At 48.1% G+C, this 22030-nt stretch overlaps 2 protein-coding genes across 6 annotated transcripts; one reads left to right on the top strand and one right to left on the bottom strand.

Moving 5' to 3' along the window:
* Window positions 1–1170: 1170 nt before the first annotated feature.
* tagln (transgelin) lies at window positions 1171–6099 on the top strand. Of its 2 annotated transcripts, XM_076982151.1 has the most exons (6): window positions 1171–1354; window positions 3461–3503; window positions 4279–4470; window positions 4838–5009; window positions 5161–5263; window positions 5425–6099. In XM_076982151.1, the coding sequence occupies exons 2-6, from the start codon at window positions 3492–3494 to the stop codon at window positions 5570–5572; spliced, it is 627 nt and encodes a 208-aa protein (XP_076838266.1). In that variant the 5' UTR covers window positions 1171–1354; window positions 3461–3491; the 3' UTR covers window positions 5573–6099. The 2 variants fall into 2 exon arrangements, with proteins under 2 accessions (XP_076838266.1, XP_076838268.1); XM_076982153.1 differs by lacking the exon at window positions 3461–3503 and having other exon boundaries at window positions 1175–1354.
* Window positions 5967–21764, bottom strand: pcsk7 (proprotein convertase subtilisin/kexin type 7). 4 transcript variants are annotated; one of them, XM_076982149.1, is made up of 16 exons: window positions 21611–21764; window positions 20671–21124; window positions 20006–20143; window positions 19750–19915; window positions 19287–19377; window positions 19027–19081; window positions 17169–17307; window positions 16864–16964; window positions 15321–15488; window positions 15015–15119; window positions 14778–14880; window positions 9741–9897; window positions 9476–9570; window positions 9302–9395; window positions 8932–9049; window positions 5967–7580 (listed from the first exon to the last, which is right to left on the bottom strand). In XM_076982149.1, exons 2-16 carry the CDS (start codon window positions 21076–21078, stop codon window positions 7377–7379), a joined length of 2142 nt encoding a protein of 713 aa, XP_076838264.1. In that variant the 5' UTR covers window positions 21079–21124; window positions 21611–21764; the 3' UTR covers window positions 5967–7376. The 4 variants fall into 4 exon arrangements, with proteins under 4 accessions (XP_076838264.1, XP_076838265.1, XP_076838262.1 ...); XM_076982150.1 differs by having other exon boundaries at window positions 20006–20140; window positions 21611–21763; XM_076982147.1 differs by having other exon boundaries at window positions 15015–15488.
* Window positions 21765–22030: the final 266 nt, after the last annotated feature.

Raw genomic sequence — 22030 nt, 5'->3', positions numbered from 1 at the left:
TAATAAGATGGGTTCAAACAGAATATTAGGCCTAGCTATTATACACAAATAAAATCAATATGGCTAGACTTATGTCACTGTGTCTTCACTACAGTTTCATCATAATGTCATCATGGGACAATATGATCTCTCTGACTATGTGCAAATCTGGAAATTTTCAAATTCTGTATGGTTTATTTTGCTAACTGGATAAAACTAAATCTTTTATTATTATCTATTATATATATTTTTTATATATATATACTTTTATCTATATCTATTATATTATAATAAAAATATTAAATATGGATGTGCTATGCAAATGTGTCTTTTCCTGTGTCTTTGGGATCAGTGGGAGGTTTCTCTAGGCCTCTTCCTGGGTGATCTCGGTGCCAGTAGGTTGTAATTATTTGCAAGTCTTCGGTACCTTAATCATTCACACTGCTGCTGTGGATGGTGTTGTGTACATAAAAGGGCTTGTTAGCACCATGTCGACGAAGTCATCGGTGATGAATCTCGATGTCGACACTGTCTGTGGTCTGAAGTCCTGCCTCCTGTCTGTCAGCATGACTAAACCAGAGCACTTTTCTTCTGCACATACTCATGTTCTGACATTTTGCTTTCCTGCACACCCTCCCTGTTTCAGTACGGTGACTTTTACCTTCTGAAAAGACAAAAATTGCTGCGTTTTTGGTTGTTTTGTGTCATTTCCGTTCTCTAAATTCCTGGTGCAGGAATTTAGAAAGAACAGGCACACAGCCTGTAGTAGTGTTTTACACAGTCTCTCTCTCTCTCCCCCTCTTCCTGTCTTTCTCTCTCTCTCTCTCTCTCTCTTGCCTTCTTTCGCTCCATCCTTCTCAAGGCCTGCACGCCTGCGTCCCTCTCCGTGCCTCCTTGGTCCGGAGCCGATGAAGTGGTGCGGTGAGGTATTCGGAGAATTCTTTCCCCCGACCGAACCGAACGCCTCTTGGCCCGAGTTCTTTCCCCTTTCCTCACCGTCTTCCCAAATAAGGGCTCCCTTTTTCAGCAGTTGAGGAGAGAAAGAAGGAAGGGTAGAAAGAGGGCAGGACGAGGCACGGGCTGGTCAGTGGGAGGGAAACGGAGCGGGAGAGGAAGGCCCAGTGAAAAAGGCCATGTCCTTAAAAGGCTGGTTTCCTCTCCTCTCACTGCCTCCCCTCCGTCAGAAGCGGCTGTCTGTTACTAGTTCTCCACCGGTGAAGTCATCACCACTCTACTGAGCGCGCTCTCTTCTTGGAGGGAGGACTCCAGGGCTCGCATAAAACGTTCACGCCCGGGCACCCACGCGCGCACACTTGCAAACACTCGCGTCTTCCCGGCAGTGCTGAGTAGAACTTCACCCTAACCCTTACCCACAGTGAGTATGCCTTTCTTATCTTCCCACAGACATCCTAGCCTCCCACGCAAAGATGTCGTAGTGAACGCGTGCAGAGTTTTAGAACTTTCTCTTTGGTTTTTGACCTTGGGGAATTGCAGAATTCTATTAACATTATCATCAGGGTTTATGTTGGTGCTGATAACCTTATTTCAGAACTTTATGGTAAGAAGACATGTTGAGTCTTTGCTAGTCTGCACTAGTTGGTATCGAGACCCGGTTCCTGATGATGAGATGTGCTAGGATACAGCGTGTGTCGGCTCCTCTGAAGATGAAACCACGTATTTTTAACATGAACACTAATGTAGATAGGATGAAAAATTCAGCACCTAAAGCTTTATAATATTCTACCTTAAGCTGACAGCCTGAAAGAGTTCTTGTCTTACTCTTTATACTATTCGAGCAAAATTTATGTAGATTCCAATTTATAGCACGGTTGTTACATTTTTACTTCTGAAGTGATCTGCCTTGTTAATGAAGAATTTATGAGCTCATTTCAGTCATCAGTTCACGCAGAACTCAGCCAGGGTACTTTCACACTCTGTCCTGCTTCTGCTGATGTGTAAATATGTAACATTTCAAACTATGTAACACTCTGTAACACGAGACCACAGCACTGGGAACACTGACAGATCTCTGATATTGGCCTCAGTCTCTGGCTTAGGCAGCTACCGTTTTATAACATAGTTGACATGGCTGTGATAAACATGTCTCTCAGCAAATATGCAAATTAAACAAGGGCCATAAAAGGCCTTTAACTGGGAATCCATTTGCTACTGAGGCCCATTAAACTTACTGACTACCAGATCCACAACACACACACACACACACACACACACACACATACACACACACACACACACACACACACACACACACACACACACACACACACACACACACACACACACACACACACACACACACACACACACACACACACACTCATCTCTGCTTGACATGCAGACATGCAAACCAGACCTGCTAAAGTAAACCTTGGAATGCTTCAAGATTTGAGAAGCACACCTCCAAAGTCTCATCTGGGCGAGTTGCACTAATCTTTACCGTCACCCACAAATACTTTGAAGTCCAAGTAAACGAGACGCTTAAGATCTTAACGACCCACAATGCAACAGTCTCTAGTTCCTGGGGATCTGCTCTGAAGAAGGAAACCTTCCCAAGAACCCTTTCGTCTACAGAAGGAGGACATTTCACTAAATGTGGCAGTGATGCTGCATCAGCAGATCTGGTGCTGTTGGCAGTAGCGCCCGTGAGGTCACGGCCGGCACCAGCGCTGGGAGCTACTGGTGGAGCGGTAGCACTGGGGTGGGAGATAAGGCCGCCCCAGTCCCGCCCCCAGTCCCGCCCCCGCGCCACACGTCATTACATCATATTCCCAGTCGCGGCTCACAGCGTCCCAGCCGGACGCGACTGGCTTTGATTATTATTGTTTTTCTTTCTTTTTGTTCCCTCTGCCCTGTGTGCCTGGCAGCTACTGGATGTCTGTAACCATGGCAGCAGTGGAAAAAAAAATAACAGAAAAAGAAAGTGGAAAAAGAGGAACTAAGGCAATATTCAGCTCAAATATTTCTCCTTCGTCTCTCTATGTCACACACACACACACACCCATCACGTCCTGCACATCCACCACTGAGCACTAGGTTGAGACTCAGGGTGTGTTCTGTCTCCTTGTGGCCAGCGGCAAGCGAAACCCACAGCAACGACGTGCTGAACGCTAAACTTTCAACTGTAAAAAGCCAAACAAGCACTCAGAACCTTTCATTATCTCATCATCTTATTGGACGAGGGGTGACTTGGGGCAGCACCTCCATTGGACAGATTTGGCTCGTTCACATCAGAGTCAACATCTGATCTGCTGACAGGATGGGCGGGACCTGTTTCCGTGGAGCTCCTAGCCCAGAAAGGCAGCGGCCTGACCCCATTAAATCAACCGAATTACGTAACGTGTCCGCTGTGTGTTCACACTGGCGTAAATCCTCTCAGAGGAACCAAACGGTCAGTTTCTATGAGTGTTGCATGAGCTCCAGAGTTTTTTTGACCTGTGTGACCTTGACCTTTGACCTCCAGACCCAGAGAGCAGCGGTACTCAGACGTGGAGATGGCAGCCCAGGTGACAGTGCTGCTACCTGTGCTTGCCCAGCACTGTGGTGCACACGGGCGTGTTTGTACAGGGCCTAGTGGGCCTTCCCCTTCAACAGCTGCTCAGCTCACGTGAATTCGATTAGACCAAATTGACAAAAGTTGAGAGTTGAGTTGAGTTGAGAGTTGAGTTGAGCCGAACAGCTGTTCAGAGTGAAGCTCCTACAGCCTTAATGTTGGGATGCTCGGATTGATCGATTGACACCCGGTTACTTGCATGACGTGTGAGACAATGTTGCCTGTGTTATGTCGATCATCTACGTGGTGGCTTGCATTCACGTTGCTGGCTGTTTTGCTATTGGCTTGTGGTTCAGCACCTGAACGTCTGAGCATTGAAGCATCAGGAGATCCATGACTGGGCTGGCGTTCCTGATACGTCTGCTCTGACACCCTCGTAACCGGGGCCGCTCTTTTGCTGCTGTGGATTATGCAAAGATTACGCAAACAGTGTTATGAGCGTTTATACAGTGTTTACAGCCATAATGTAATTTGAACTGTTGTAAATGAAATTATTATTGCGAACGGCCTTAAATGACCACACTGTAGAATGTAGATAAATGCACAGTTGCTTTTCTTGAGTTTAATTCTGGCACCATTCTACCAATGGCACATTTACCTCTGGGAATTTCAGGGTTAATACCACAAACGCTCTTTAAGCAGACACGCCTGGCACCAGAACCAGTGTTAAGAGTTGCCCTGGCATATGCGACCTTTAACTCCCATTTGCACCTCTGTGTGGTGAGCAGGGAACACCCGGAATGGCCAATAAGGGTCCGTCGTACGGGCTGAGCCGTCAGGTGCAGGACAAGATCGATAAGAAGTATGACCCGGAGCTGGAGCAGCGGCTGGTGGAGTGGATCATGGCCCAGTGCGGCTCAGGAGTGGGCAAACCCGCTGAAGGCAAGCAAGGCTTCCAGGAATGGCTGAAGGACGGATGCGTGAGTGACTGTGCTCGTATCTCTGCTCATATCTCTGCTTACACGGCGAGCATCTTCATACACACGGCTAGTTTGGGGGACCAGTTAGCATATTAGCGTATAGCAAATTTGTTTCAACTGTGTAATACTGGCCAAACTAGTATACAACTCGCATTGTGCATGACATAAACGCAAAGTTACTTCAGTCAGACTGTGACTGTATCTGGCTTTCTTTCAGATGACTTATTACTAAATAAGGACTTTAATTAAAGAATTTAAAGATGTAATTAAATATTAAGACACCCTAGTCACCCTGTTAACTGCTGAATACATTTCATGATGACTGATGTTTGTCCCAGTGTTCAAACATCTCCTGGTCATTTTCCAGGTCTTGAGTGAACTCATCAATACTCTGCATCCTGGGGACAAACCTATCAAGAAGGTTCAGAGCTCGACGATGGCCTTCAAGCAGATGGAGCAGGTGTCTCAGTTCCTCAATGCCGCGGAGGCATACGGGGTCACCAAAACCGACATGTTTCAGACCGTCGACCTCTGGGAAGGTGAGCACACCAGCGCACGTGTTGGAACTCTTGCACGACCGTGAGCGAGAGGAGTCAGAGGTTTCTGTGTTTTCTGTCCTCCGTGTGCTCTGATGTTACCGGCGTTGTTAAGTGGTCTTGGAGAAATGACTGTACTTCTCTGTCCTCAAAGGGAAAGACCTGGCGGCCGTGCAGAGGACGCTGATGGCTCTGGGAAGCATCGCGGTCACAAAAGACGACGGAGCTTTCCGTGGAAACCCGGACTGGTTCTTCAAGTGAGTCACAGCGAGGTCTGCGATTACACGGGTGTGTCGCCCCAGGTCATATGTAATGCACCGCGGCGCTGGCGGTTTGGTTGGGACTTCAGACCACAGACAAGTGTCGACATCGAGATTCATCACCGATGACTAACAAACCGTTCTGCGTTCCTCCGCAGGAAAGCGCAGGAGAACCGCAGGGATTTCTCCGACGACCAGCTGAAATCAGGGAAGAGCGTAATCGGCCTGCAGATGGGCTCGAACAAAGGGGCGTCCCAGGCTGGCATGACGGGCTACGGTAGACCCAGACAGATCATGAACCCATGAACCCACACCTCTCCCCCCCCCAACACCGCCCCACTCCTCCCCACGTACACACCCCGGCCCCTACGGTATCTCCTCACAGCTGGGTCCTGCACCAGTTAACGACACTTAATTTGTATAAAAAGAAAAATGCAACAGTAATTCTGCTCCTAAAAAAATCTTGAGATTAAACCAGCATGTCTGCTGCAAGTCTGGGACAAAGTCTGCCAGCCTTTATGAATGTATTTTTTGAATTGCCGATGTTGAGCGAACCCTATTCTGACAATACAGAGCATTACTATTGTAACTGTGGTTACAGCATAATCCTTGGTGTTACCAACAGGTCACAAATTTGCTAACAAATTGTGTAACTCATCAATGACAGAACATTTAATAATTTCAATTTTTTCCAAACAAATTTTTGATGGTGAGTTATACACAAATAAAACTAACATTGGAAGTAGCAGTTTCTAAAATGTAAGGCTGACTCGGATGTAGCCGCAGCCTTGTATTTTTGTATTTTGTCTAATTAAAGGATGACTTCAAAAGTGGCTTTATTTCACCACCTCATGGGGATGGACTGCAGACATGTTAACTTAGTAAATAAGAACAAAGGTTTTCCTTCTGCAGGTCAGAAATGCAGTGAGGCTGTATGACCTACATTAACTCGGTGGTTAAAACAAGCCAGTCTTGTGCTGTCTGGTAAGGTTACTGGCACCTTACAGCTAGAACTCGACCTTTACACGGCACATCTAACCAGCACACACTGTGTGTTTTAAACTAACCTTCTCCACAGCAGGCTGTGGTGGTGTGATTTACCACCGAGTGATTATTCTCTAAACAGAAATGCTCAAATTCACCTACTTTTTTGGTAATAGAAGAAGTGCTGCTATTGTGAGTTATAGCATCTCCCCACAGGACTGCAGTGCACGTGTGACACACACACACACACACACACACACACACACACACACACACACACTAACACTAACACACACTAAATCTCTTCCTTTTATTGTTCAGAAGTACACCAGCATACAGCAGTCACATTTTTATTGCCTTCATTCAGACCAGCTGTTTATCACACTTCAATCTTCAAGTTTCATCTCCGTAAAATATTAAATATATCAGAAAAACATCCTCTCTCTCTGAGACCATGCTTGTAAAACGGGTGGTATCACGTTACACGTTTTCATGACTGAATCATTACATGTTATTAGCTTTAGCACTTTGAGTAGAAACTACTGGGCAAAGAAATTTAAGCAAAGTGCTGGATGCATCGGCAACAACAAGCAGAACCAGCCAAGAGGCAAATTTCAAAATAAGAGACCTGCGAAAAAGTGTTTAATTTAATGAAAATATAGCGCTCTTCCTTAAAGAACATATCTGAACACATATACATCTCCCCCCCACCCTGATTCAAATTCAACCACACGCATACACACACCCACACATACACACACCCACACATACACACACCCCAATAATGCCACTTATTGATATCAGAAACAGGCACTTGGTCCTGATAATAATGAATGCTCCTATGAATGCTTTTCTTGGGAACACATTGTTGCGTTTAGACCTGGTGTGCAACACACACACACAACCTCAACCAACACACACACACAAACAGCTTAGAGGAACCAATGCAGGCGGACAGCACAACAGACACTCAAGGGTCCATCGAACCGCAGTGAAGTCACAGCTGAGGGGGCGGGGCTTGTTCGTGGGGCCAGAGGGAAGTGTCCTGCTCTGCCTGGATTGGACAGCAGGCTCGTCCCCAGCCTGAGTAAGGTGCACAGGTCACGGTGCGACTCCCTGAGTGAGACTACGTGTCCTCGTCTGTCCCGATAAGGGGCATCTTGCCCTCCAGGGCGGTCAGGCTGTCGCTGCTCAACGGGCCGGGAGACCTGGACCGAGACCTGCTCCACCAGGTCCGCCGTAGCCTCCGCCAGTCCACGTGGGCCAGCGCCAGCTCCAGGGTGTAGTACAGCGACCAGAAGAGGAAGAAACAGCCGAGCAGCAGTAACATCTGTAACGACATAAGGGCAGAGGGTTCGTTAAAGCAGCATTAGCATAACCCTTACAACCCTTAACCAATTACATAACCCTTACACCAACAGCATTAGCATAACCCTTACAACCCTTAACCAATCGCATAACCCTTACACCAACAGCATTAGCATAACCCTTACAACCCTTAACCAATCGCATAACCCTTACACCAACAGCATTAGCATAACACTTACAACCCTTAACCAATCGCATAACCCTTACACCAACAGTATTAGCATAACACTTACAACCCTTAACCAATTACATAACCCTTACACCAACAGCATTAGCATAACCCTTACAACCCTTAACCAATCGCATAACCCTTACACCAACAGCCTTACAACAGTACAAGCATATTGTCTTTCTATACATATTTAGCATATTGTGATTCATACAAAAGCAGTTGAGTAAGGACATCATAATGGTAGCATGTTATAATTCTTAATGTAATGGTGTAAGCGTAGTATTATTGACAAAAGTATTAGCATATCATTTTTGACTATACTAGCATAGTGTAATTTGTACTGCATTAACTTGGCATAACTCTCACCAGAACAGCGTTAGCATAACAATTAGTACACTGAGAGCATAGCAAACGTTTGCTGTGTAAAAACTGACACAAACTTCACCAAACTGATGACGTGGGGATTTCCATTTAAAGGTCAGTGTATGAAGCATTATCATGGCATTAAATTCAGAACACAGGAAAACAAAAATGTGTTGTGTATTCTGAGCGTGTGCTTTCACTCATCCACCGAAATATGTCGACTAAATCTGTCAACACCTGGTGTGCCAAGCAGGATACTTGTTAAAAATGTATCTTGCTACAGTAATTCAAACATCATACTGTATACAGAGAACTATATAATCATTACAATTAATAATTCCAACAAACAGGAGTTTTACGTCATCCCTGCAACGTTTGTTTGGGTGTGTTCACACTCAGTAATAAAGTGTTTGCCTGAAGGGTTTGACAATAATGAGCAATGTTTCTGTTCACACACACTCAAACACCACACACACTCAAACACACGGTCGGTGTAAGCTCCAGAAACGTGCAGTGCTTGCGTGTGTGCGGACGTGAAGAGATATGGTGGGAAACCTCCTGAAATAAAGACCTGTTTATTCTGGCTCATGTCACCAGCGCAAACTGGGATAGTGTTACTGTGGGTGTTAATTTTGGAACTGGACAAACACTATAACACTATGTCTGGAAAGCATCGGGCCCTCAAAATGGATGAAAAATACATGCTAAGTGTGTGAGAGAGAGAGAGAGAGAGAGAGAGAAAGAAAGAGAGAAAGAGAGAGTGCGATGGCCGTCGTACCTTCAGGGTGTTGGGGGTGAGTGGGATCACTACTTCAGGGGGAATGTCCACACCAGGTGGGCAGGGCAGTGAGAAGTTACTGTGCAGGTACTGCCCATTCATGGCCTCCTCCACCAGCCTGTCAATCAACACAGACAACCAATCAGAGAGAGCTAAAAATGCACTTCAGGGAGGATCCGCCCCCACTCTGTGGGCATTCCAGTAATGACTCTAAACACTGACTATGGACATGAGACTACAGACATTTGCTGGGTCGACACATTTCAAAGACGATACCAGTCACGAGTGGTCCAGAGGCGGTCTGTTTGTGACGGACAGGGGTGCCGTTTGTAGGTGTGTGTGTGTGTGTGTGTGTGTGTGAGAGACTCACTGCTGTCTGTCCTTCACGTCCTGAAAGGACAGTGCTGACCCGTACAGCGTGAGCGTCCAGCTCTTCAGGACACCCGCGGACAGGGCTGCGTCTCCTGGTACAGAGAGAGGAAGCAGCGGTGAGGTGTGTGCGGTGCGCGGGACCCCTGCGGGACCCCTGCTGGCGAGGCCTTACTGTGGTCTGTGACGTGGAGGCTGTACTGGCCCTCTGCTCGCTCGCCCCAGCACCGCACGGTGGAGAACGTCCAGTCGGTCAGACCCCCGCCGTCTCTGTGGGATACAGCAGGTCAGGAGGTCCGTGATGTAACGGGTGCAGGACGAGAGGTCGGGGGTCACCAGCCGATGGTCAAGCTGGGCGGAGTCATATCGCAGTTCTCCGAGGGCAGGGCTTGAAGACCGTTTTGGGGTGTGTGTGTGTGTGTGTGTGGGGCCACACTCACATGTCCAGTATTCTCCTGGCCCCGATGAGTGACGTCATGCCACTTGGGCAAAGCAGCACGATCTCCACGTTGCCACGTCGAGGGTGGGTTATCGTCACGGTAACGGACACATGCTCCAAGGTCTGCATGCCTGACTGTGTGAGGTCGGCCGCTGTGACTGGGGGAAGAAGAAGAGAGAGGAAGAGAGAGATGAAGAGAGAGATATAGCTACACCTCTCCTGTCATTATGAACGGAGTGTCAAAAAAAACCGAATCTAATAGCAACAAGCGCATTGAATCCAGCTTTAAAATCCATTTTAGTTTTCCACAGGGCAGATTACATACGCTTCACTGCAATATACTGATGTCTAGACAAACACCACCGAGCTTATAAGCACACAGCAATAGTTAGAAACATTTATTTCTGATTGGCTGTCAGATGTCTTTTTTCAACACAATATTGTGCTTTGGGTTGGTAGCTCATTTGTATTTGGGGATGGACCCAAATGACTGCTATTTTTATAACACTTAGATGGTTGTACACAAAACGGAGGCTGGTCCGTATCCAGGACACGTGTGATGAGGCGTGGAGACCACACCCACTTCTCACGCTACGCCTCTCTGCCTCCAACACTGGCACCATTTTTATTTATTTATTTTTACATTTTTTTTACTTTAAATATTTTCATTTGTGCATTATGCACTTGACTAGCTACCCAACACACTGACCAACCTGGAATTAATTAGTTTTTGTTAAAAGTCTGATGAGTTCAATAATGTTACAGATATATTTTTTTACCGTGTTGAATTTTACATATTGGGAAATAAAGACCCTTTGCAGACTTTCAGTCACGCAGAGGCACAGATACAAATGTCTGCATAAAAGTGTGTTGAAGTCAGACGTTTTTCCCTGGTCCGGAGAACACAGCTCCTGCTGTAACTCAGGGGTCATGAGAACCAGAGGTCAGACTACAGCGACATAGACAACCAAACTATTCCTGGTCACTTTGGAACCGTTTGTGAATATACTGATGGAGCAACACTGAATATACTGATGGAAAAATACTGAAAACACGCACAGAGAGAGAGAGAGACAGAGAGTGTAAAATGCTACTGCAGGCTCTGTGCCTGCTCTTCCTAAATTCCTGCACCAGTGTTCAGCGTACTGTAATTCTCTGGCATTTCCTCAAACACACTTGTTAATGTGCTTCCTCTCACCATAACCATGTAGGGGAGGAGAGTGAGCACACTCGCACGTGCACACTCGCACGCACACGCACGCACGTTTTATACCATATATTGGATTCCACATTTTTTTTCACAAGCTTATTTAGCTAGATGGATTTTATTTCAACCCTAATTGTATGTAGCAGATAAATGAAATGTTACAACATTAAAGAGGGAATCCTAGAAAAGGGATTCAAAGGTTCTCCCAAGGTCTGAGAGGAGAAGACCACCCCACACACACACACACACACACACACACACACACACACACACACACACACACACACACACAACACTGGACCGTCCCAGCGCACCAACACTGGACATCAGGACAATCGTCATGTGCAGTTTGAGATACGCAATCTAAATCACACATAAGCGTGTGTTTCCATTCTCTCTCTCGTGTTACTGTAAACTCCCAGAAGCCCCCTCTCTCACACCCCCTGAAGTCCTCCATGACGTTCCAGTCAGGACAACAGCCTGCAGCACCCCCGCTCGGTCTGGATGGGGAACCTCGTCCTGAGGTCCTGATGAAGACCAGGTTGCGAGGAGCAGCCTTCTCCTCCGCCTCTCTGTCCTGCGTGCGGGGTAAACTCAGGGCTGACATCTGCACTAAATACGTCTGCCTCCTGGTGTTAGCTGGTTAGCAAAGCCGAGTGAGGTTGGAGCATAAACCCAGAGAGGACGCTCTGATCAGGTTAGCACGAAGAAGTTCTTCCCGTTTGTGCTAATCTAATCCTGCTCCGTGTGTGACTCTGTGTGTCCAGTTGTCTCCACGTCCCTCTATGAATGTGTTGATGACTCGTCACATCCTTCCTGTAATCCCGCGACACGGACTGGGACTGGGATTAAGATTAGAGGTCTTACTGGGGTCAGATAAATGAATAAATGATAACTGAATGAAACTGTTCTGGGGGTTTTGTGCACTCAGACATGCGACCTGCTAGGCATTAACTGCTCTAGAGTTTGTCTCATTCACACACACACCCCCACGCACACACACACACACAATCTCTTTATTCCATTATCCTAATGCACACAGGCTGGCTTGGCTAGTGATCCGAGAGGTGTGAGATCTTGATATGTGTCCCCCCCCCCACTCCCACACCCCTGCACACGGAGCAGCACCACAGACGTATTACTGACAGGGAGGCAAGACGAAAGGAGAAATGAGGAGAGACGGGGCATTGCTCACTTGACAGTGAAGCAGTGGCTACTGGTGAGAAGATGAGCGAATGGAGAGAAACAGAACAGAGCGGTGTCTCGGTTCCTCTGTGCATTCAGTGGCACGGACATCGCACAACGTTGCCTAATAAGGGCAGATGAGTGATCACCAGCTGGGAGGGTCCTGCTGAAGCCTCTTTCTTCCTCACCATTTCCATCTCTCTCTCTCTCTCTCTCTCTCTCTCTATCTCTCTCTCTCCATTTCTCTCTCCCACTCTCTCCTTCTCCTCCTCTGTCAAACTGCACATCACCACCGGCACAGCAGTGATACAGAACAGCTGGACGTGAGTGGACCTTTAGTGGCACAGGGGACCTGCTGAACCCTCCACAGGGCATCATCTGTTCTGAGTATTAGTGAGTATTACATCTGAACCCTCCACAGGGCATAATCTGTTCTGAGTATTAGTGAGTGTTACATCTGAACCCTCCACAGGGCATAATCTGTTCTGAGTATTAGTGAGTATTACATCTGAACCCTCCACAGGGCATCATCTGTTCTGAGTATTAGTGAGTATTACATCTGAACCCTCCACAGGGCATCATCTGTTCTGAGTATTAGTGAGTATTACATCTGAACCCTCCACAGGGCATCATCTGTTCTGAGTATTAGTGAGTATTACATCTGAACCCTCCACAGGGCATCATCTGTTCTGAGTATTAGTGAGTATTACATCTGAACCCTCCACAGGGCATCATCTGTTCTGAGTATTACTGAGTATTACATCTGAACCCTCCACAGGGCATCATCTGTTCTGAGTATTACTGAGTATTACATCTGAACCCTCCACAGGGCATCATCTGAGTATTAGTGAGTATTACATCTGAACCCTCCACAGGGCATCATCTGAGTATTAGTGAGTATTACATCTGAACCCTCCACAGGGCATCATCTGTTCTGAGTATTAGTGAGTATTACATCTGAACCCTCCACAGGGCATCATCTGTTCTGAGTATTAGTGAGTATTACATCTGAACCCTCCACAGGGCATCATCTGTTCTGAGTATTAGTGAGTATTACATCTGAACCCTCCACAGGGCATCATCTGTTCTGAGTATTAGTGAGTATTACATCTGAACCCTCCACAGGGCATCATCTGTTCTGAGTATTAGTGAGTATTACATCTGAACCCTCCACAGGGCATCATCTGAGTATTAGTGAGTATTACATCTGAACCCTCCACAGGGCATCATCTGAGTATTAGTGAGTATTACATCTGAACCCTCCACAGGGCATCATCTGAGTATTAGTGAGTATTACATCTGAACCCTCCACAGGGCATCATCTGTTCTGAGTATTAGTGAGTATTACATCTGAACCCTCCACAGGGCATCATCTGAGTATTAGTGAGTATTACATCTGAACCCTCCACAGGGCATCATCTGAGTATTAGTGAGTATTACATCTGAACCCTCCACAGGGCATCATCTGTTCTGAGTATTAGTGAGTATTACATCTGAACCCTCCACAGGGCATCATCTGTTCTGAGAATTAGTGAGTATTACATCTGAACCCTCCACAGGGCATCATCTGTTCTGAGTATTAGTGAGTATTACATCTGAACCCTCCACAGGGCATCATCTGTTCTGAGAATTAGTGAGTATTACATCTGAACCCTCCACAGGGCATCATCTGTTCTGAGTATTAGTGAGTATTACATCTGAACCCTCCACAGGGCATCATCTGTTCTGAGAATTAGTGAGTATTACATCTGAACCCTCCACAGGGCATCATCTGTTCTGAGTATTAGTGAGTATTACATCTGAACCCTCCACAGGGCATCATCTGAGTATTAGTGAGTATTACATCTGAACCCCCCACAGGGCATCATCTGAGTATTAGTGAGTATTACATCTGAACCCTCCACAGGGCATAATCTGTTCTGAGTATTAGTGAGTATTACATCTGAACCCTCCACAGGGCATCATCTGTTCTGAGTATTAGTGAGTATTACATCTGAACCCTCCACAGGGCATAATCTGTTCTGAGTATTAGTGAGTATTACATCTGAACCCTCCACAGGGCATCATCTGTTCTGAGTATTACATCTGAACCCTCCACAGGGCATCATCTGTTCTGAGTATTAGTGAGTATTACATCTGAACCCTCCACAGGGCATCATCTGAGTATTAGTGAGTATTACATCTGAACCCTCCACAGGGCATAATCTGTTCTGAGTATTAGTGAGTATTACATCTGAACCCTCCACAGGGCATAATCTGTTCTGAGTATTAGTGAGTATTACATCTGAACCCTCCACAGGGCATCATCTGTTCTGAGTATTACTGAGTATTACATCTGAACTTACTCACTCACATCTCTTCCACCTCTGGTTTTGTAGAGTAATAGGTTTTGATGCATTTGATACACTGCTAAAAATGTTTGATGGCAATATTACAGTGTCAGTGTCTCTATTACATATTTACAAGGTTTATTTATCCCCCCCCCCCCCCCCATTTTTGTGATCATAAATATAACTGATGATGAGGAAACAAGCACTAGTTAATTAATGGAAAACAATAAAGCCTCCAAAATATTATTAGCAAGCACCTACACACACACACACACACACACACACACACACACACACACACACACACACCTCTTACCATTCCAGGTGAGGACCAGTTTGTTGGGATAGGCCAGGATGGTCTGCTGTTCCTTTAGTACGGGACTCCGGTAGGACACCAAGAAAGGCACGGACTCCCAAACCTGCCACACACACACACACACACACACACACACACACACACACACACACACACACACACACACACACACACACACACACTCTACTGCCAGGATATGGTATGGTTTTGCGGCACATGAGTGGGGGCGTGGCCTACCTTGGCTGCATTGACCAATCTCCAGGCGTTGAGAAGGCCAAAGCCGTGTTTGTGGCTGTGGTGAAAGCCCGCGCCATTGGTCTCCCAGTCTGCCTCGGTGTCGTACTGCACACACACACACACACACACACACACACAATAACACACACACACACACACAATAACACACATACACTCACACACACACACACCCACACACACACACACCCACACACACACACACCCACACACCCACACACACACTACAGAAGCTGATAAAGCAGGGCGAGTGCTCCAGACTCCACCTCTAAGGGGGCGGGGCCGTACCTGGGTGGCCGTGTAGGCGATGACGTGCTGCACGTCCCTCCAGGTGAGACACGGCCGCACCTGCAGCATCAGGGCCACCATGCCCGCCGCTAACGGGGCGGCCGCAGACGTGCCCGTGTGCCCGTCGGTACAGCCCGTGCCCTGCTGCAGCGACCAGTCCGACGTCACCTGCACACACACACACACACACACACACGCGCGCGCACACACACACACACATGCGCACACACACACGCGCACACACACACGCGCACACACACACGCGCACACACACGTGAGTTCAGAAAGCTGGACAAAAGCAGACGAACAGTTTGTAATATGAACCTCATCACTGCGGCTCAGTGGCAGGCGAAGAACTATTGCTGTGAGCCGTTTATTTTAGACTGGTTTGGGTTTTGGAAAGCTGGGACGTCTCTCTCTCTCTCTCTCTCTCTCTCTCTTTCTTTTTCCCTCCCTCTCTCCCTCTCTCACAGTTGTGGTCTGTGTCAGAGCTACCAGACTGTGTTGCTAAGGACACCAGAGTAAACAAAGCCCAACACAATCTTACATTACAGGTTTTCCAAGCGGCCCGGTACAAGTGTCCTGTCCACATTGACTCTCCCAGCTCTGTGTGTGTGTGTGTGCGTGTGTGTGTGTGCGTGTGTGTGCGTGCGTGTGTTACAGGGAGTTTGACTAACTGTCCTGAAGAACATACTCTTCACAAAATTAGGAGATGAGCACGTGTTGGTCAGTGCTACTGTTTAAAGATGGTTCACACCGTGAGAATGTTTGGGCCCTGTGTGTAAATACCAGCCCTGTGTAAATACAGGCCCTGTCACACAAACACACTAGCGTGTCACGGCTCTCACAGGGTGTGTTTAATATGACGTGTCAGCACAGGACCAATACACACACGCGGCACATATACGCTGCATATACACACTGGGCCGGATGAGTAATACTCCGAGTGGCCTTTCTCTCTCATCTGAGGGGTCTGTCTGATCTGAGGGGTCTCTCTCTCTCACTCATCTGAGGGGTATCTCTCCCTCATCTGATGGGTCTCTCTCTCTCTCACTCATCTGATGGGTCTCTCTCTCTCTCTCTCTCTGATCTGAGGGGTCTCTCTCTCTGATCTGAGGGGTCTCTCTCTCTCTCATCTGAAGGGTATCTCTGATCTGAGGGGTCTCTCTCTCTCTCATCTGAAGGGTATCTCTGATCTGAGGGGTCTCTCTCTCTGATCTGAGGGGTCTCTCTCTCTGATCTGAGGGGTCTCTCTCTCTGATCTGAGGGGTCTCTCTCTCTGATCTGAGGGGTCTCTCTCTCCCTCATCTGAGGTGACTCTCTCTCATCTCAGACAGCCTTCTTCACCATGCAGCACTATACCAATTCCCATAACTACCATTATAATGGGAGTTTTGATTGAACTGTTTGGGTCTCCAAGCTGTAAAATAAACTCAAGTGAAAAGAGAGTGAAATTGGTATTGCTGTAGAAAAGAAGAAGAAGAAGAAGAGAGAGATGTAAGTCCCGAGCCATCGGGGGGCGCTGAGGAGCGCAGGGACTCACAATGCTGCGTAGGTGGCGCGCACCGCTGCTGAAGGTGACGGCCAGCATGGAGGCACACTCCTCCGCGTAGAAGGGCTTCCTGCCGTTCTCATCCACCGCTCCTGACGCACAAGCACAGAGGAGGTCAGCGTTGTGGCCCCTCCCACACCCGGGGCCCCTCCCACACCCAGGGCCCCTCCCACACCCGGGTCCAGAGAGGCCGACGGGCCCGGGAGGGACGGCACCAACCGAACAGGCGGCTAACGCTAGCGTCGGTAAGATCTTTGCGGATCGCTCCAGGTTGTGAGAAGGTGTGGAGCTCGTACCGATAGTCACCGTGTAGATGGAGTTGGCGTAGCCGTCATAGTTGCAGTTGTCGTTGTACTGTCCCCCGTTGCCACTAGCAACGACAAAAATGCTTCCGAAACCCTTTCGGCCCGCTATAACTCCATGTTGCAGAGCCGCCTATGTAAATAAACAACAAAACAAAAAAAACAAACCAAAACAAAGTGTTTGAGGAGGGCTGCTGGAGTCTGTGGGCTTCAGATCAGACAGACGGAGGCCTACGACACACACAGACCATCTGTGCTGCTGATCAACACTTCGTTAGCACATCCTGGGGAGGTTTCGGTATTGTTTTAAAACCGTTAAATGTGCTACGCTTAGACAAAAACGTTTAACATACTTTTTTAAATCTCTAAATATGCTAATGAAGATCTTTTGGTGCACATGCTTCCCCGTGTCCTGGAGAGCGTGTGGAGCTGCTTCATCTACTCTAATGCCTCAGCCAGGCGGAAGACTGCCTTCCCGCTGGAGTTCCTGGTTCCTGCTCCGTTTGGAGTGTGTCCCACACACACGCTGCTAGTGCAGGACCCATAGCAGCTCTGGCACTGGTTCCTTGTTGATAACGTCTGTCTCAGATGTTGCAACATGGAGATTAGGGTTTCTAAAGGATGAACAAGTCCTCTTTTCTGAGACAAAATCTTACTATCACTGTTTACTGATTACGATTACCACGATTTACGATTACCGTTTCCTGACGTGAGTTATGGAGTTACCTCAGGCTGCGTTCAAAAACAGTAGTTTAATTTCTAACCCGAGGTTCAGTACCATAGAGCACTCTGGTTCAGGTTACCCCGGTTCAGGTTATCGGACCACTGAGACAGACTGAACTTCAGGACACACCAGGCCACGCCAGACGAAAGCCCCCAGGGGGAACGCTCAGTGTTAATGCAGCGCTGTCTGAAAGGTGCTGTGTGAACACCACAACGGGCGGCGCCGACTTTCAACAGGCAGAAAAACAGGCGTAGTTTCGTAGCTTTGACGCTACATGTAAACGCTACAGACCACGGGAGCAGATTCTAACGTTCAAATGAAATGTTTATCGGGAGTATTATTATTTTAGAGCCCTGATTTAGCATCTAGTTATGAAACTGGCCCATGGTGTATTGGTAAAGCGGATATGGATGTGGGCCAAACACAGACAGGATCACATTTCACATTCTTCAGTGTAGACAGAAAGGATCTGAAGTCACAGAAATGTCAGAAATGTGGGGAAACTAATCAGATTTGGCTACAAGTCCGAACGCTGTAAGTCAGTATAGCTTCTAATCTTTTGTCAGTCTCTAGACTGATGTATTGCACACATTCCTGAAATAATTTAAAACTTAATCCTTAATCTATTTTATCTGCATAGCAGCTGAGATCAAAGTTACCTCGACTGAAAACCAAATCAAACTGGAGTCAAATCAAACTCTTATGTTTAAAGAAATGACTTTTTCTTTCCAACTTTTACCACATATTAAAAGACATCCGTTTAAGTCTCAGTGTCCTGAAACCTCCTGGGCCGGGATCAGTCATGCCGTGTTCCTGAGGAACAGGACCAGGATGCCTGCTGATCAACGGGGCACCCAACACATGCCAGGAAAGCTTGACTGATTCATTTAATCCTTCGGTGCTCTGCCGTTCTACAAGCCAGTAACAACATTATAATGGCTTGTTTAAAATAGGCAAACACAAGTTTCTACTTGCTACCTTACAATACTGCCCTCTGCAGGTGAAAAGAAAAATACAAAGAAGACTGACATAAACGTTGACCAAGTTTGACCTCATTCCTTATATGACTGTAGGAGCGTCCGGAGACGCTAGAACCGGAGGGTGAACGTTGGCGGCTGCATTCCTGACCTTGCCGAGCGGGTGCGGCCCGTCAACCGTCCTGCCGTCGTCGTCTGGACCCCAGCTACAACAGAAACGACCTCACGTCACACACACGGCTTTGCAAACTCGCCGAGCCAGTCCGCTATTGTGGCTTGGGTTCAGGTTCACAGACAAAGTCACTGATGCTAGTGTCTAGCGGTAGTGATGCTAGCTTCTACTAACCGACCAGATAAAGAACGAAATGAGAGACGTGAATTCAGCGAATTGCTCAAGACGTTAGCAGGTACCTGCAGCTGTAAACGTCGTTGACCTGGTAATGTTTATTGAAGGCCACTGCCTCCATGCTGTCTGTGAGGGGTCCGTCCAGAACCCGGATACCTGGGAAGGGATCGGTGGGGCTTAATGGAGCAAAGCAGAACGTCTTTGAGCTGCACCAGAAACCACACAGCAAATGCGACATCATGTATGAAGCTGTTACTGGCCATTTAAATATGTGACCTCCACAACTCAACATGCTAGAGTGGAACAGGACTGACTTAAGACAAAGTTCCTGGCAGTTATAAAGGTCTGAGAAACCCCTAGCTAACCCGACACCTAAAGTTCTCTGAAACGAATGCTTCCATGTACCTCGTTTGCATCTACACTCCTCATTCCAGCACATTTGCATGCGGTGACCAGTGACATGTCCTCTGCGCTCTGCACCGCCCCTTTGGGAACCGCCCCCACCACGTTACACATGACATGACCGACCTGCCACTCTGCTGCCGTAAGCCACGCCCACAGCGCAGAAGCTGTTGTTGGGCACGGCGGCGATCTCGCCCGCGCACCGTGTGCCGTGGTGGTTGTCGCTGCGGGCGTCAGGGTGGGGCATGGGGTCGGGGTCGTTGGAGTTCAGGTCGTAGCTGCCCTCCGGACTCTGGGGGGCGGAGGGACGGAGCGTGAGGGTTAACACGAGCGAGAAGGGGTTAAGGGTCAGGGGTCAGGAGAAGCCAACTGCTCGACTCACGTAGTTGGGCTGAATGTCCTCCAGCGTGTGCTGCACGCCGTCGTCCACGACGACCACGGTGACGCCCGTTCCGGTGATGTTGCGCTCCCACACACCCGTCACGTTGATGTCCATCCCACGCTTCACATCGTTGTGCTGCTAGGCAACCACGAAACGGGGAGAGCATGGAACAAAGGCAACGTATACACGCGATAACGGGAGAGAGCGTGTTAGCCAAGCGCTCGGATTCACACTTGCGCCTGAGCTGATGTCATACCACCCAGCCAATACACTAACGTACGCCAATTACGTTAACAGCTTAGTCGATATTAACCCATTTTTCATGTCAATTCTTGTTTGTTTGCAGTAAAAGCGAATCGAGGCCTTTTCACCTGACTTAATCTACCATCATTCCCAGTATGGCCCAGTGATCATCTGTGTGGAAAGTGAGGTGATTTATTTATGAGTGCATTAACTGAAGAACAGCGTGAAGGCCACTCAAGCACTCAGTATAGACCCGGCCAAAAACAGAGTGGTGAGTGAGATTGCTTCTTGGGTGCTCAGTGTCTGTAGATAGTCTAAGGGGGAACATGGATTGCGCGGGACGTCGATTAGAAGCGTTAAAAGCTTTGCAGAAGGGCGGTGTCTCCTGCTTTCGGGCCAAAACGGCTTTTAGAGAGACTCACCAAATGCCACTGGCTCGGGTATTTGGGGTCATTGAAGGTCACGGCTCGCTTTGCCCTGCGAAGGATGCTCTCCTGGGAATGCCACAGCACGTGGGGGTGGGCGGCCAAGGCCCTGTCGGCCCCCCGCCCGTCCTGCTCCTCGTCCCACACCTGGCAGAGAAGGTAGTGGCCATGCAGCTGCCCGATCTGCCCGTGACTCTCCAGCCCCGCCTCCAGAGCCACCCGATCGGCCAGTTCATCCAGGGAGCCGGCGTCCAGCTCCGGGCCCCACCTCAGCTGCACCGCCCAGGAGTGGCCGGGCTGACAAGTGGGCGGGGGAAGGGGTGAGGGGCGGGGCAGGAGGGTGTGCACGAACGGCAGGGTCAGGACAAACACGATGACGGGGAGCGGGAAGGGGGATGATGCCATAGCAGCCAGGTGGGACCCTCAACGCAGCACCACATCAGACCTACTCCTGAGAGAGGAAGAGAGAGAGAGAGAGAGAGAGAGAGAGAGAGAGAGAGAGAGAGACAGACAGAGAGTGACAGAGAGAGAGAGAGTCATTAACACCTCTAAAACACCTTTACACACATAATTAACTGACCCAACTCTTAATTTTCTGGCTAGTCAACCAACTTACACGTCAGGGAGAAAAGAGGAAAGAGCCAATGATAAGTAAACAATGCGTATGTGTAATGTGTATTCACTTTATAGGTCTACCAGCACGTTTTTAGTAAGCATAACGTTACTTTTCTTGCTTTCTGCGTTAAGTTAGGTTGTTAAAATCCGGTCTGGTCGAATATATCCGAGCTAAAAACAGACTGAGCGGAGAAAACAACGCAAGGTAGCCGACGGCTAACCAGCTAGCCTGCCTACACCGCCACGACAGACCTCAACACTTCAGCCCAACAGCCGCGGTTAAAAGTACCAAAAAGTTCGTCAAGTCCTGCCGTTTCGTTACCTTACGATACACGTCACGTAGAGCCGGACAACGTTTGGGGAAACATCGCTGTTTTATCGGTGTTGGTCCATGAATACTTGACAGAGTTGGATTTGTGTTTCCGCAACCGTCACCCGTGTTGTAATATCCGGCGTTGCGCCGCTCGGCCACCAGAGGGCGCCGTCGGTCTGTAACGGCGCCGTCGGCCTGTAACGGCGCCTCCTGTAGGGAGTTACAGGCCGCCCCCGTTACCAATGATCTATATTACTGGATTGGACATCACGTGACTTAGCATGCGCCGCACAGGCGCCATTACTATGCATTGAGTTGTGCATTGAGGACCATCCATGGATGGACATAAACATTAGATCTAGCAGACAGTCACGTAAGGAAAACCAAAGAAGGACTCAATGTTTTGCAATAAATTGTCAAAACTACGAC

This window comes from Brachyhypopomus gauderio, chromosome 19 (genome assembly GCF_052324685.1).
Source record: "Brachyhypopomus gauderio isolate BG-103 chromosome 19, BGAUD_0.2, whole genome shotgun sequence".
Lineage (NCBI taxonomy): Eukaryota > Metazoa > Chordata > Actinopteri > Gymnotiformes > Hypopomidae > Brachyhypopomus > Brachyhypopomus gauderio.
The sequence above is the reverse complement of the archived record's forward strand: the minus strand, read 5'-3'. Positions and strand labels throughout refer to the sequence as shown.